Genomic DNA, 13749 nt, shown 5'->3' with positions numbered 1-13749 from the left:
CCTAGCCACGCTTAATTGTAACTGGGCCTTAGCTTCTAACTGGGCCTTAGCTTCCCTAACCTGGTTCCTAGCTTCCCAGACAACATCCCTGTATTCATCCTAGGCTGCCTCTCCTTGCTTCCACCTTTTATAAGCCTCTTTTTTCCCTCGAAGTTTCCTCAGCAGCTCCTTATCCATCCAAGGAGGTCTCCTGGCCCTCCTGCTGTACGTCTGTCTCCTGAGCTTGTAGCAGGTGATCCTTGAATATCAACCAGCAGCCTTAGGCCCTCCTGCCCTCTAGGGCTATATCTCATGGAACCTTACTAAGCTGGTTCCTGAAGAGGCCACAGTCTGCTCTCTTGAAGTCCAGGGCAGTGATGTCTTGCACTCTTCCCTTCAGTGGTCATGAAAACACAGGCGCCACACTTCTTCCCCCTTCCAAGATTATCAGCTCTCTCAACTCATCTCCTCTGCTCCTCACTGCCCCTCAGCCCTGGACTGTGAAGAATTTGAGTTTCTGTTCCACTTGGTATCACTTTCTGCCAACAGTCTGTTTCTCCCCACCCACCCTTTCCTCTGCCTGATCCACCTCTTATCTTGCAGTGCTCCTACAGATAAACAAACCTCTGTGGCATCTTGAGATATTACTGGCAAGAGCTGTGTATCTCTCTCTTCTGCCTAAGATTATCCTCTCTGTTGGAGGGTGGCAGGGCAGTGCTCAAACCTGTTGTCCCTTGGGTGTTTCAGTGGCAGGATGAGGAAGTCAGGGATGAGGGATCCCTTCTGCAGGGTGGGAGTCCTTCAGGGAGGGCTAGCAGAAAGCTAAGGATGTGACCACCTTCACCCTCCCACCCAGAGATGGCATGTTTGGGCCTTCAGATGCTGTCCTGCCTGGCATGCAGGGCATTCAATGCCTCCAGCCTGTTGCATATTTACCAGAACTCACTGCAGCTCCTTTTGCCCTGTTATTTGCTCTTTTAACATTTTTTTTCTGACTCCCAGTTATCAGAATTACAAGCTGTCTGGCTCTGATACAGTTATTGATCCTGTCCTAGAACCAGAGCAGGGAGCCTCCACATTCTTCCTCTGTGGCCTCCCTGGCCAGCCTAACCACACCACCAGATTCTGCTAGAATTTAAACAGTCCACAGCCTTTATTAGTTCACAGCTCCTCACATCCCCTGTCTCACAAATACACTTGCCCCTTCTGCTTTTCATGATAAAGTGAGAATTAAGGTTTTATTCTTATTGCACGTCTGTGCTTAGATCTCCTGCTGACTTCTATTTCAAACAGCAGCTTTCAGGGGCTGAATTATTAAGGTCTTATGAAAATGCATATCCATCTTCTTGAAGCTGCTGGTTCTTGCTGTGAGATGTAGCTCTGCCTTTGGTCTTTTCTACTGCATTTCCAAATACCTATCAGAACTAGAGCTTCGTGTTAACTGTCAGAGTGCTGTCTACTTAAGCAGCTGAGACTCTGGTCTATTATAATGTGTATAGGCTTTTCCAACTTGCATTGACTGCCTGATCTCTGGCATTTGGCTGTGAAATATGTGCCTCAGAAAATAGAGTTTGAGCAGTAAGTATTGACTAATACTGAGTAATATATCACTGGAGAGTTTCTCCATCTGCTTCAAAAGCTTTTAGAGCTGCCATTATGGAGGAGCTACTGACAATATTTCTTTGCAAAAGCAGAGAGAACCAGCCTCAGGCAGTGTCCAGCTGTGGCAGAGCATCCCCGGCAGTGTGTCCTGGGTTTTGACTGCTGTGTGTAAGTCCTCCAAGGAACTGACATCTGTGATCAGGTCTTGTGGACAGTCAGTCTTGCATGTGCTAATAGGAGCCCGAGACTCTTCCTCAGAAAGGCAATAGGCTCTTTTATTCAAAGGAGGCTCTGGTTTGACTGGCCAACATTCAATGTGCTATACCCAAACTATAGCTTTCTGTATTACATGTAACTTGAACTGTATGTTCTGTCCTGTTACAGTGATGCTCGATTTCTGGGGGGCTTTGGTCATGTCACAGCTCCAGTGCTAACTCTCTTCTCCAGTGTGCATGCTGTGCTGTGTCAGAGCATAACTAATGGTTTTTCATGCTTGGGATCTAATGTGAATTCCTAATATTTGCCGTACCTTATCTCTAGACACCCGATAACTCAGATCTGATAGGTGGTGCTTGACTTTTTAGGTCCAGCTTATTAATTCTGGCATGTAACACCTTCTTGTGGATGTTTCACAAGGTGATGGCTGAATCCTGGACGGTACTCCTGTGTGGCCGGGGCTCGCAGCTGACTTGAGCCCTGGTGTCCCGCCGGGTCCCGCACCGTTCTAGCTATTCTGGCCATGGAGATATCGATACGCCTGCAGGCAGCCACATCCTCCCGTTCAAAAAGCAGCTGTATCTTTACCTAGCGCCTTGTAGCCCTGCATTAGCACGGCTAAGTCACTGGGCTGGCTGTCGGAAGGGACTCCGGCACCTTCCTGCTAAGGGTGGCTTTGCCAGTAGAGGGCAAGCCGTGCCCGCGGTGAGCCCGGAGCCGCCGGCCGGGGGTGCGCGGAAGTGAGCTGCGGCCAGGAGCTGGGCTGCTGCAGCATTACCGGTTCCCGACCCGCTTCGGCCCGGCTGCACCGAGCTAAAGGAGGGTCCGACAATCCCCTCACGGTACTGAACACCCTCACCCCACCCCCACCTACTGGAACAGCGGGGGGACTTGAGGAATCAAGAACGAAAGCACAGTTGTGTCTCCTTTAAAGACCCTACCACACGCTGGCGTGAGATCTGCTATAGCATCAGCAAAGGTGCAGGCCAGGTACAGCGTTAGAGATGCAGAAACACCCACCCCGTGCGCAGGCAGGGTCAGCAGGGACAGCCGCAGGGCAGCCGAAGCTCCTCTCCAGCATCCCTCTCCCCGATCCGAGGAAGCCTGCTCCCCACCTGCACACCGGGGACCCGAGGAGGAGAGGTGCTGGGGGGCAGAAAGCGGGGTGCACAGGGGAGGGCTGGGGCTAAATTTGTTGCTCTGCCGCGGGACAGGACATTTGTCCTTGGCTGAGGGATTTGGTGCTCAGAGTGTGACTTTTAGTGCAGAACGAGGATAAATACACTGAAGAAGCTACCAGACACGGGAGTCCTCTTTGGAAAGGAAAACGGGGACAGTGACCCCAAGAGCAGACACATCTCGAGTGACTCTCCCCGGTGCATCTCTTGCAGCTCTGCTGAGCTGTCGACACAAGGGACAGACCTGTCCCGGCAGCATCCGTGCTGCAGCTGGCGGGCCAGGGCCGGGCTCCCTCCTGCATCCGCGTCTCACTCTGTATTGAATGATGTTAAGCAGGGCTGGAGCTGGCGCCTCGGCCTCATTACCTTCAATTACAATAATTGTTGCCTCTCTCCAGTGTTTTGCATTTTTCCCTAGGGGAATCTCTGCTCTTCTTTTCCAGCCTTGCTCCAGCTTCCCCCTATCGATTTGATCGCTCTGGCCCCTGTCCTAGGAGCGATGCCTCCAGGAGGATAAATGCAAATCGTCCTATTGATTGGGAGGAGCAGGAGTGCAGCTCCTTTGGGGGAGGGCGGATTAGTTTTAAATGAAAAAAGTAAACTGATGAGCATGGCAGGAAATGCTTCACTTTCTGGGCCCCTTGAAAAGTGTCTCTTTATCATGTCCTCTATCTGTGGGGAATGCAGATTAGTGTCACTGGGATGATGTATCACATGTGCATGGAGAGGTGGATCCTGCAAAGCAGACACCAGCCTTGTTTCCTATTTATTTTGTGTGAACAGGTATCACTGATCATCTCTGGAACTCCCCTCCTCCAGTTTGCAAGTAACTGAGTTTCACTGGGGACATGCTAATTGCTGCTGAAAGTGAGCAGGCGTGTAGTGTGCAGGCCTCCATCACCTCTTTGAACTGCCCCAGTTACCGGGATAAAGCTCCCTGGGATTTATTCACCTGTGGGAACCTGCTTGGCAGCTTGTCTGTCATAGGGGAGCGGCTGGGGAAGGAGCCAGACTTTGGGCTCTGTGTACTCTTAGCTCATGAAATGGCTACTTGGTTCAGTAAAACCATGGCCAGCCACAGAAGTGGGGAGCCAAATAAATTGCATGGAGTCATATTATGTTCCCTGCCCCCTGGGTTTTATGTTGAGCATAGCTATGCTAACTTAAGCCTTAATTATTTTTAAAGGTAATAATCAACATAAATAAAGGTAATTCAGTAGAATTAACTTGTGTGTATCATATCCAAAATGCTAGCACAATAACTGGAAAGAGAAAGTTGTTTGTTGGCTAGTGTTGAGCAGTAAAGAAAAAAGCTCAAACCCTGCTCTGATTAATACTGCTCCAAAGATGCTTTAAACAATCCCAATCCTTTTAACTTCATATAATTTCCAAATGAGAAATTCCCAGCTGAATCATAATTGCAAAGTGCAAAAAAGAATGGATATGGTGCATGAACATCACTTTTGACACCAATTTGAAATGACTGCTGTGCAGCAGTACCAACCCTTCCTTGCTAGTGAAATCAACATCTTTCATACTGGCTGTACTGGCAAATGCCAGTGTTCACATGCAAACCCAGCAGCATGCAAATCCTCGGCTCCCTGAAGAATGTGGGTTTCCCCAGGACAGGGCTGCTTCAATGCCTTGTCTAGAGACGTGAATGTAGAATGGATTTCCAAATCCAAGGTTCAAACAAGCAGAGAACACTGCATTAACACGGTTGTTGTTTGGCAGAGGTAGACAGAAGGGTTACATCTAAATGTTTGGGGGAAGTGATGGTGGGTTGCCAGCATGCCAGACAAGTTTACAGCAGGGTGAGGAATTCATGATAATGTTCAAACCTGCCAGATGGAGGAATTACTTTTCACTGCAAACCGCTTTTCTAGGGCTAGTTGCTTAAATCAGGTTTAAACTTAGTTTTGCAGGCATGCTGCCGCTGGTGGCACATATACGGTAGGCAGGAGCAGTGTGAACAGGAATTAATGCCAGTGAACATAAAAAAGAGAAAAGGAACATATGAAAGAAGCAATACAAAAGGAGGAGGCTGATTTTTTTTTTTGAGCTGGGTTCCCAGAAAGGAGCTTTTCTCTTGTTCAAAGTTACATACTCAGAAAGTGCTGCCAGGTTGACCTCTGTCTTGGCTTGTCTTATTTTCCTCCTGGATCTAGGAGAGACTTAAAACCCTTGTGGCAGTCATCCTCTCATGCCTGTGCTGGGGCTTTCAAGCACAAGAAACTTCTGGAGGAGGTGGTGGATGTGGTTTGGGATTTCATGGGGTGTATTTCACCAGCTGATACTGGGAGGGAGGCTCTTGCATGGCTGCACTGCTCACATGCTCCTGGTGGAAAATAGGAGCATGAATGTGATTGTAAGAGAAAGCAGGCCCTGTGCTGAGCAGCTGCTTGCCTTGTAGAAGTCCTGGTCTGGAGGAGTTCAGGACCTTGGATGTTCATTTGAAATAGTCTTCAAGATTGACTCATCAGTTCCTAAGTCCTCTTGACAGAAACTTGGCACTGCCACTATCGGCTTCTGAAATGAAGTAAGAGAGCCAAACCGGCATTCAAGTGGCCTGCAAAGACTCTTTGGATGGATCTTTTCTTTTGGTTGGCAATTTCATAGAGTCATGTAATTGTTTAGGTTGGAAAAGATATTTAACTTCATCTTTTTAAAGACAAAAGTTTTGCATCAAAATTTTGTGACAAAGTTTAGAGCTGATGCCCAGGGGAATGTGCATCTGTGAGATGCTTCCCAATGCAGTCCCTTTCCCTGAGGTGCCTAGAGGCTGATTTTGTAACTAAGAAGTCCTTCATTAGTGTTAGTTTCAAAGGGCTTTGCCATATCTGGTGTGAGGGAGCAGCCCTGTGCTCTGTGGGGCTGCGTAGTTCCTTCAAATGGAGTCTCCAGGCTGCTCTCCCATGGCTGCTGGAGACACATCATGTGGCCTCGGGCCTCTGACGCTTTCCTTGATGGTTCCTTGTAGTCATTATCCCACATTCCTTCTGGTTGCAGAACATGTTGTTATTACTGCTTTGTGCTGGGTCTGTCTCCTGTCCCTTTTTTACAGGCCAGTCTGGCCCTGCTTGCTCCTGCCTCTGAAACAAAAGCAAATTAGTGCTGCAGAAGCTGAATTATTTTGTTTATGTTATGTCCTCTCAGAAGACCCAACACGATCCTTGTGCAGGCAGCTCCCTGAGCAGAGCACCAGTAAGTGAGGAGACGCTGTCAGTCAGAAACTCCTGAACATGGCTTCATGCAAAGGTTCTCCAAAAGGTTCTTTAAAGTAGTTACTTTGAGGGAAACTAAGGCTGAAGGTGATCCCTGCTGCCCCTCATCACTTGTGGTACTTCAAGAATGCCTATAGCATGCAGAATTAGCATTTTTTTACAGTAAACTGTACCACATAATTCAAACTTGACAGCTGTCGATGAAATTTACTGCTCAAAACTGATCTGGAGCACATTGCCTGTCCATGCTCCCTCAGCCAGGATGTTTATAATACTCAGGGAGTCTCTCATGTTACTTAGTGCAGTAATGTGGCTCCACGAATAAAAGCCATTTCCAGTCTGTCGGTATCTCATGTAACAAATGTGATCTGCTAAATGTGCTTGTCACCAGTGGTAAGAACAGAAGAACCAGAATCGCACACGTTGCTGTAATGATTCTTAACTTGTAATGAATGATATTTTCATGTGTTTGCAAATGAGTGTCTGATCGCCGGTGCCAGAGTGGGAGATACGGCTTGGCTGATCTTGCTGCTTTTGTAATTTCTAAACAGAAACAAGAATTATAAAATTACTTTGTGGTGGAGTGCAAATATGTATAACATAAGTGTAAAGACTGCGGTGCAGCACACGTGTATCTATCTTATACATATGCAAATCGCAAGACTCACAGTAAAACCATTATAAGGTGTGATGGCATCAGCACTAATTAGCTGGAGATCCAGTCTGCTCCTCTCTGCCAAAGTAAGCCAGAGTTATCTCAATCTCAGATTTCTTATTTCCTCCTTTCTCTTTCAGGGGAAGAATGTCTCTGTCACAAGGAATTATGTCCTGAATAGAAAATGTCTTTAAAGACTCACAAAACATCTCAAATTATAATTCTAACGTATTTTTCCCTATTACCTTACTAGCTACACATCATCCAACAGCTTTAATACTAGCTGTGGACCCAAATATTTAAAGCATTTTGCCCATAAATGGGAAACAGTCGGTGTGCGAGTAGAAATCAGAGCTTGTAAACTGTAATGGGAACAGAAAGGAGAAAACTAAGTTAGCAAAGAAATTTTAACTATAGGGCACACTGTTTTCAGGACCAAGACATAAAGGAAAACTGTCCAAGGTAAACACGACCCACAGGATGCTGGGTGGTGGGGCATCGGCCTCTGCTTCTCTCCTCAACGACTGTTCTTCCATAGGAAATGTTGGCAAAATAGTTACCTCGGGGTGACACCGACCCACGGGCCTGCCCTTGTTGCGTGGACGTGACACCAGCGTGGAAAACCCCGCGGAGGAGCGGGAGCCGCAGAAACCCCTGCTCCGCATGCCGCGTCCCGGGCCGCAGGAGCACCATGGACCGGCGGCACTGAGACCGCCGCCGCCGCCCGCCTTCAGCCGAGCCGCTGTCAGCTCCCCGCCAGCCCGGGCGGCGCTGCAAACACCGACGGGGCAGTTCAAAACCCAAACCCGGCTGCAGCGAAACTTGTGGCATCGCCGGTGTCGCAACACTTGTGCATCCCGGTCTGGCCGTAATGTAGGGAGAGGGGCGGCGGGGCCGGATTGACGGCGGGACGCGCCTGAGCCCCGGTGGCAGCGGGGTCCCCCGGGCACGGTCGGGGCAGGTTCAGCCTCTTTCCCTTTCGCCGTTCCCCGCGAGCACGGGGCTGTCGGCATTGTTTATTGATTAAACACGTCTCCACCAAACCTGCAGCCAGAGCCACTACATTTGCTTGTGCAGCTCAACGTTGCTACCTCCGGAAGGGGGTTATTCCGAGTGATCCCGGCCGAGCTCGCTTGGGAGAACCCCGAAACTAATGCAGCGGGCGAGAGCGCTCCGTGCCGCCAGCGATCCCTATCTCGGCAGAGCCCCGGGGAGCCCGAGGACCTGCACTTAGTGCCCGTCATTGAATTAAGCAGGGTTAACGGCCCGCCCAGCCGGACCGCCCGGAGCCGGAGCCGCCGCCGCCGCCGCCGCCCGGGGGCGCCGCGGCCGGGAGCGCACGTAGAGGCCGCGCCCGCAGTGAGTGGGGGGGGGAAGGCGTGGCGGCCCTGCCCGCGGCACAGCCAATGGGGCGGGGCGGGGCAGGGGGCGGGGAGAAGCGGCCCGGCCCGCGCCCGGCGCCGGAGGTATTTACGGGGCGGGCAGCGCCGCCGCCGTGTCAGTGAGGGAGCGCCCGCCGGGTCGGGTGTGTGGGGAACCGGTGCTGCTGCTCCCGGGGACGGGGTCTCCTCCGCGGCGGGGAAGGCAGGGAGCCGCGGCCGTCCCCCCTGCACACCGCAGCGGTGGCCGCGCAACGGCTCCGCCCGTGGGCGAGCGGCTCCTCCTCGGCTCTCCGGCGGGATAGGGGCGGCGGCGGCTCAGCCGTGCCTGCGCTGCGGGCTGTGGCGAGCGGCGCCGCTCCGCGAGGCGGGCGGTCGGGTAAATGGATCGCCATTCCAGCTACATCTTCATCTGGCTGCAACTGGAGCTGTGCGCCATGGCCGTCCTGCTCACCAGAGGTGAGGCCGCGATAGGGTGTCTGGCGCCGGACGGGACCCGGGGGCTGCGGGAGCCCGGCGCCTGTGGGGAGCCCTGCCGGGGGAAACGGGACGCCTGAGGAGGCCTGGTGCCAGAAGGGGAGAGGGGCGAGGAGCGGCTGCGGGCCCGGAGAAGCCGATCAGGCGGCGGCGGTGTCAGTGAAGAGGGGTCGGTGCCGCGGCCGCCCCACGGCGAGGCGAGGGCGCAGGTCGCGGCGGGGCCTGCACTGTGTCGGGAGCTCCGGGCGAAGCCATTGTTGACGGGCGGCCGCGGGGAGCCGCCGGGTCTGCGCCCTCCCGTCCCGTCCAACCTGGCCGCCCGTGCTGGGCAGTCGGAGAGCGGAGGCTCGCGGTTGTCAAAGTGGGAGCAGCGCCCGGCCGCGGGCGAGCCCTGCCCTGTCACCGCCCGCCGCGGGGCTGGGGCTGGAGCCGGGATCTGGCCGCCCGGGGAGCGCCTCCAGGCAGAGGCGACCCTCTGGCTGCTTGTAGTCGCCGTGCTGCGGTGAGGAGGTTAAGGGATAGGTTAGCGCGGTGATGATGTGCGACGGTATTTATTTATTTTGGAAGGCAGGCTGTAATTAGCCCTAAATAACAGCCCTTGCAGCGTGCAGGGGGGAGCCGGCTGGCCCCATCAAAGCGGGCAGAACAGGGAGTGACTGAGTGATGTGAAGTCGCAGATACTGAAACTATGTGCCTGATAATGATATAATTAGGGGATCACAGACTTCTGGCTGCTGCTGACTTCAAAAGCTTTAAGAGAAGCCTGCAGTCTCTCCTGTAGCCATCTTGACTAAAAGCAGACATTTTTCTTTAATAGCTACATACAGTAACAAGAAAGAGGAGGGAACAGAAGGGCATTGTTCACTGTTTCAAAATACTAAATACCCTTTCTGGCTTTTTGCATAGCACAGGAAGAAACTTTATGAATTGACAGAAATACAGTTTTAATACAGTAATACAAAGTCCATTCTGTTTCACCGAGAATGTGGCTTTAATTAAAAAGCAGTTGAATTAACCTGATGACTAGCCTGTCAGATTTTGTTTATAAGATTGTCTTAAGTCAATAAAACGTAGAATTTTAAGCGTGATTATGTAAACACTTAAAATGGAAGTATGTGTGTTGTTTCACTTTTTTCTTGTGCTGTACTGAGGCTCAATGAAAGGACTGGCAGCCCTGGTGCTGTTCCTTGTCTGCATCTTTTTTTTTAACTCATAAAATTAGAAAATGATGAAATGTTGGAGGTTTTTTGTTTTAGTTTTGGTTTTGGTTGTGTTTGGTTTTTTTCAGAGAGGCTGGAGGAAGACCTCACATAGAATGCTTAGAAAATGATTCTTTTTTTTTTTTTCCATAGCATGCTGGATGACAGCGTGTGTGAATGCACAAAAAATTAGGTTACTTGGTCTAAAAGCCCAAGGGAATTGAACTGGAGACAGTGAGACACTCCATCATTTGGCTTCTATTAAGCAGTTATTAAGGAGCAGCGGGAACTTCAAGGCCTGGAGCCTGCAGTAGCATTTTGGGAAAGTGTTGAGGTAGGCTGGGGAGGGGAAGGTATAACTTGGTTGAAATGATTTTAAGCGTCTTTTGGAATACTTCTTAGGTATGGGGCAGTAGGAAGCATCCTGAGAAGGGATGGCAGCAGGGAAGCCTGTAGACTGATTTTTAAGTGCAGACTGTAAAGTAAGGCATTTGTCAATTCACCAGGCACCTTGGTAGTAGTTTTAAGTCCACTCTTCTAAGGATGGCTCTAAAATCTGGCCTTCTCCTAAACCTTGGATCAATGGCACATTGAATTATGTTTGAGTTGCAACTTGCCTAGAAAAAGTAAGTTTTCCCTACAGTGCAGGACATGTATAATTCGTACCAGAGCAGTTTGCAGAGCACAAAATGAAGAGTTTTATGAAGGGAACTTTTTTATCGCTTCCTTCAGGAATTTTTGAGGTTTCCTGAGAGATTTTTTCGTAGAGCTGGTAGAGGATTTTCAATCTTAAGTGTTTCCCCTTTTGACTGCATGTTGGATGGCATGCAAGATTGGGGAGGAGTGAGTGGGAGCTTTGAGCCTTGCAATTTCACCCCATTTAGTAACTTTACATTCGGCTTGAGAGACATTGACTATGGTGAACGTCTTAATGATGAACCTGCACTGTTTCTGTTTTAGAATACTGATAAAAAAGCCTTTTTGCATGAATGGCTACTTAAAGAATTTATTTTTTTCTGGAGAAATTGCAAATAGTTGCCTAGTTTCACGCAGTAAAAGCCTTCATGACTGGGAGACTTGGATGGTAATGGTTCTAGCTAATAGCTTTATAAGGTGTTAGTTAAACCTTTTAAATTTTGGCACAGTACTGAGAGGTAATAAACAATTCAGCATTTCCGACTTTTTTTTCTTTTTTCATTTGTCACACAAATATTTAAACCCAGTATTTTTGTTGTGTGCTTACACCCTGTTGAAAATGTGTTAGCTTTATAAAAATATACTGCTGTTCCTATAGTAATGGTTCAAAGCATAGATGTGACTTCCTATAGGGCTGAAGGTGTGTACTGCTTTTAAAACTGGGGTTTCACTTTAAATGCAGTTTAATGAAACTGCTGACAGCGAGTGGAAGTAGCTATAAAATGGTCTTGTTAGTTATTTACCTTGGAAAAAAAGCCACTATGACCTTCTTCTCACAGTCCCTCTTTTAGTGAAATGGTCTTGCTTTAATTCAAAAGACTATGGTACTAGTAATTAAAACAAGTGCCCTAAGGCATTTGCAGGGATTAAGGTTACAGCAGGTAGGCACTGTACAGGGATGAGAAGGAAAACCCTGCTCTCATGGATTTACAGTCTAGAGGAGTACCCCAAAACTGGCACTGAGTTTGGTTTTTGTGATGCCTGTGGCTAGTAAGGGTGCCTGGTGAGGTGTCACTAATGAGCTAAATTCTGACCTTTGTTGTACAATTTTTATTTTTTAGGTGAAATCAGATGCTACTGTGATGCTGCACACTGTGTTGCAACTGGCTATATGTGCAAATCTGAGCTTAGTGCCTGCTTCTCCAGACTGCTTGATCCTCAGAATACACATTCCCCACTAACTCATGGCTGCTTGGACTCTATTGCAAGCACAGCTGATATCTGCCAAGCCAAACAAGCACAAAACCACTCTGGCACCACCACCATGTCCACATTGGAATGCTGTCATGAAGATATGTGCAATTACAGAGGACTACATGATGTTTTGTCTCCTTCCAGGGGTGATACTTCAGGTAGGGCAAGGAAGCTTCAGTGAAATCGCTTGTCTGGCTGTTAGGCTGGTGACAGTGAAAACCTTGTATGTCTGCTATTGGTTTAGTTGTTGCTGTAAGCAGAGACACCAGAGGGCGGAGCGGGTGGTTGGAAGCTGGGGAGCAGCATTTCAGCTGAATAGCTTTTATTTTTTTTTTTGCCTGCATTAATGGTAAAGGTCGATCTTGACAACTTGTTATTGATTGCTTCTAAGAAGCAATGGCAGTGGTATTCCTAGTTAAATTGGCTATCAGGATAAGAAATTCCATGTTATAAATAGCCTTAAACGCATCTCTTTTTTCTTTATTAGAGTATTTTCAGTAGATACTGCAAGTTGCTGTTGCTCCTTAAACTTGCCACTGTGGCATTTAATGGAGTTGCTTATATATAAACCAGTTGCTGATACTGAAATAAGCTTCAACTTTTTTCCCGTTTGCAGGACAAGGGAGCAGATATCAACATGACAGCAGCAGGAATCTCATCACCAAGGTGCAGGAATTGACCTCTTCGAAAGAGTTATGGTTCAGGGCAGCAGTAATTGCTGTTCCTATAGCTGGTGGGCTAATCTTGGTGCTCCTTATCATGCTGGCCTTGCGAATGCTCAGGAGCGAAAATAAAAGACTGCAAGACCAACGACAGCAAATGCTCTCCCGTTTGCACTATAGTTTTCATGGACATCATTCAAAAAAAGGGCAGGTGGCAAAACTGGACTTGGAATGCATGGTGCCTGTGACTGGTCATGAGAACTGCTGCATGACCTGTGATAAAATGAGACATTCAGACCTCAGCAATGATAAAATTCTTTCGCTAGTCCACTGGGGAATGTACAGCGGACACGGGAAGCTGGAATTTGTATGACCAATTATTTGTTTTTTAATCTGAGCTAAACTTACTCTCTGAACTCTTGAAGGCCTTTGGGTTCTGCTGGACAGGAGCACTTTATCTTAAAACAAAAACTCTCATAAATCATCTTTGAGAAACAAAGGACCTCCGCAAACAGAATCTTGGATATTTCTTCTGAAGGATTCCAAAAGTTGTCTTATTTGCACAGAGTAAAGTACACTCAAATGTATTGTTTGCTTTAAAGTTATGAAAGCAAAAATTAGAAGTTGTAAACACTGTCACCAGGGTTATCTGAACTGTAAGGAGCTGAGAACTGAGTTACTATAATAAACTGTATGCAAGCTCCTATGTTTCCTGACTTAATGTAAAGATTTTTTAAATATATATATTTTGTCTGAAACTTGCTTGTGATTTTTGTTTTGGAAAAAAGTTCCTTTTGGGGTGGTGGTGGGAAAGAAATCAAGGTGGTATGCATGGTAATGCTCTGTATACCAATTAGATTCTGAAAACTGTGAGGGGAAATTGAGTGGTTATTTCAGGGCAAAGGTGGCAGCTTTATTGTTTTATACTTCAAGTAGCAGTGAACCCACATCCTCAAGTCTTGGCTATTGCATTTTGCTCATAACCTCAGTGAACTCTCCTGTAGTGTTGTGATAACTGTTTCATCCTCTCTGTTAATGAAGTGCTTTTTCTCTCTGCACAAAATGCATCAAAGCGGCTCCTAATTCTTCATAACTTTTTCTCCTCACTTTGTTTTAATACTATTTTCTGAGTTTTTAATTTTTTTTTCATCTTTTACTTGCAAATTTTTTTCAGGGGGGAAGGGAAAGGGAGGGGAAACCCAAAAACTTCAACACCTATTCTGCTGTGGGTATAGATGTATGGTGTTTTGTTTTGTTTTGTTTTGTTTTTTTCTACTGATAAACCCCT

The 13749-nt window shown here is 48.2% G+C and overlaps 1 protein-coding gene across 1 annotated transcript; it reads left to right on the top strand.

Moving 5' to 3' along the window:
* Positions 1–8356: 8356 nt before the first annotated feature.
* Positions 8357–13214, top strand: BAMBI (BMP and activin membrane bound inhibitor). The gene is made up of 3 exons (XM_034062128.1): positions 8357–8692; positions 11667–11957; positions 12416–13214. Exons 1-3 carry the CDS (start codon positions 8617–8619, stop codon positions 12832–12834), a joined length of 786 nt encoding a protein of 261 aa, XP_033918019.1. The 5' UTR covers positions 8357–8616; the 3' UTR covers positions 12835–13214.
* Positions 13215–13749: the final 535 nt, after the last annotated feature.

Source organism: Melopsittacus undulatus, chromosome 1, assembly GCF_012275295.1.
Source record: "Melopsittacus undulatus isolate bMelUnd1 chromosome 1, bMelUnd1.mat.Z, whole genome shotgun sequence".
Lineage (NCBI taxonomy): Eukaryota > Metazoa > Chordata > Aves > Psittaciformes > Psittaculidae > Melopsittacus > Melopsittacus undulatus.
This window is presented reverse-complemented; position numbering and strand designations above follow the sequence as displayed.

Coding starts and splice junctions, on each gene's coding strand:
- BAMBI (XM_034062128.1), top strand. CDS start 8,617: ATGGATCGCCATTCCAGCTACATCTTCATCTGGCTGCAACTGGAGCTG. Junction 8,693..11,666: donor GGCCGTCCTGCTCACCAGAG/GTGAGGCCGCGA, acceptor TTTATTTTTTAG/GTGAAATCAGATGCTACTGT. Junction 11,958..12,415: donor TTCCAGGGGTGATACTTCAG/GTAGGGCAAGGA, acceptor TCCCGTTTGCAG/GACAAGGGAGCAGATATCAA.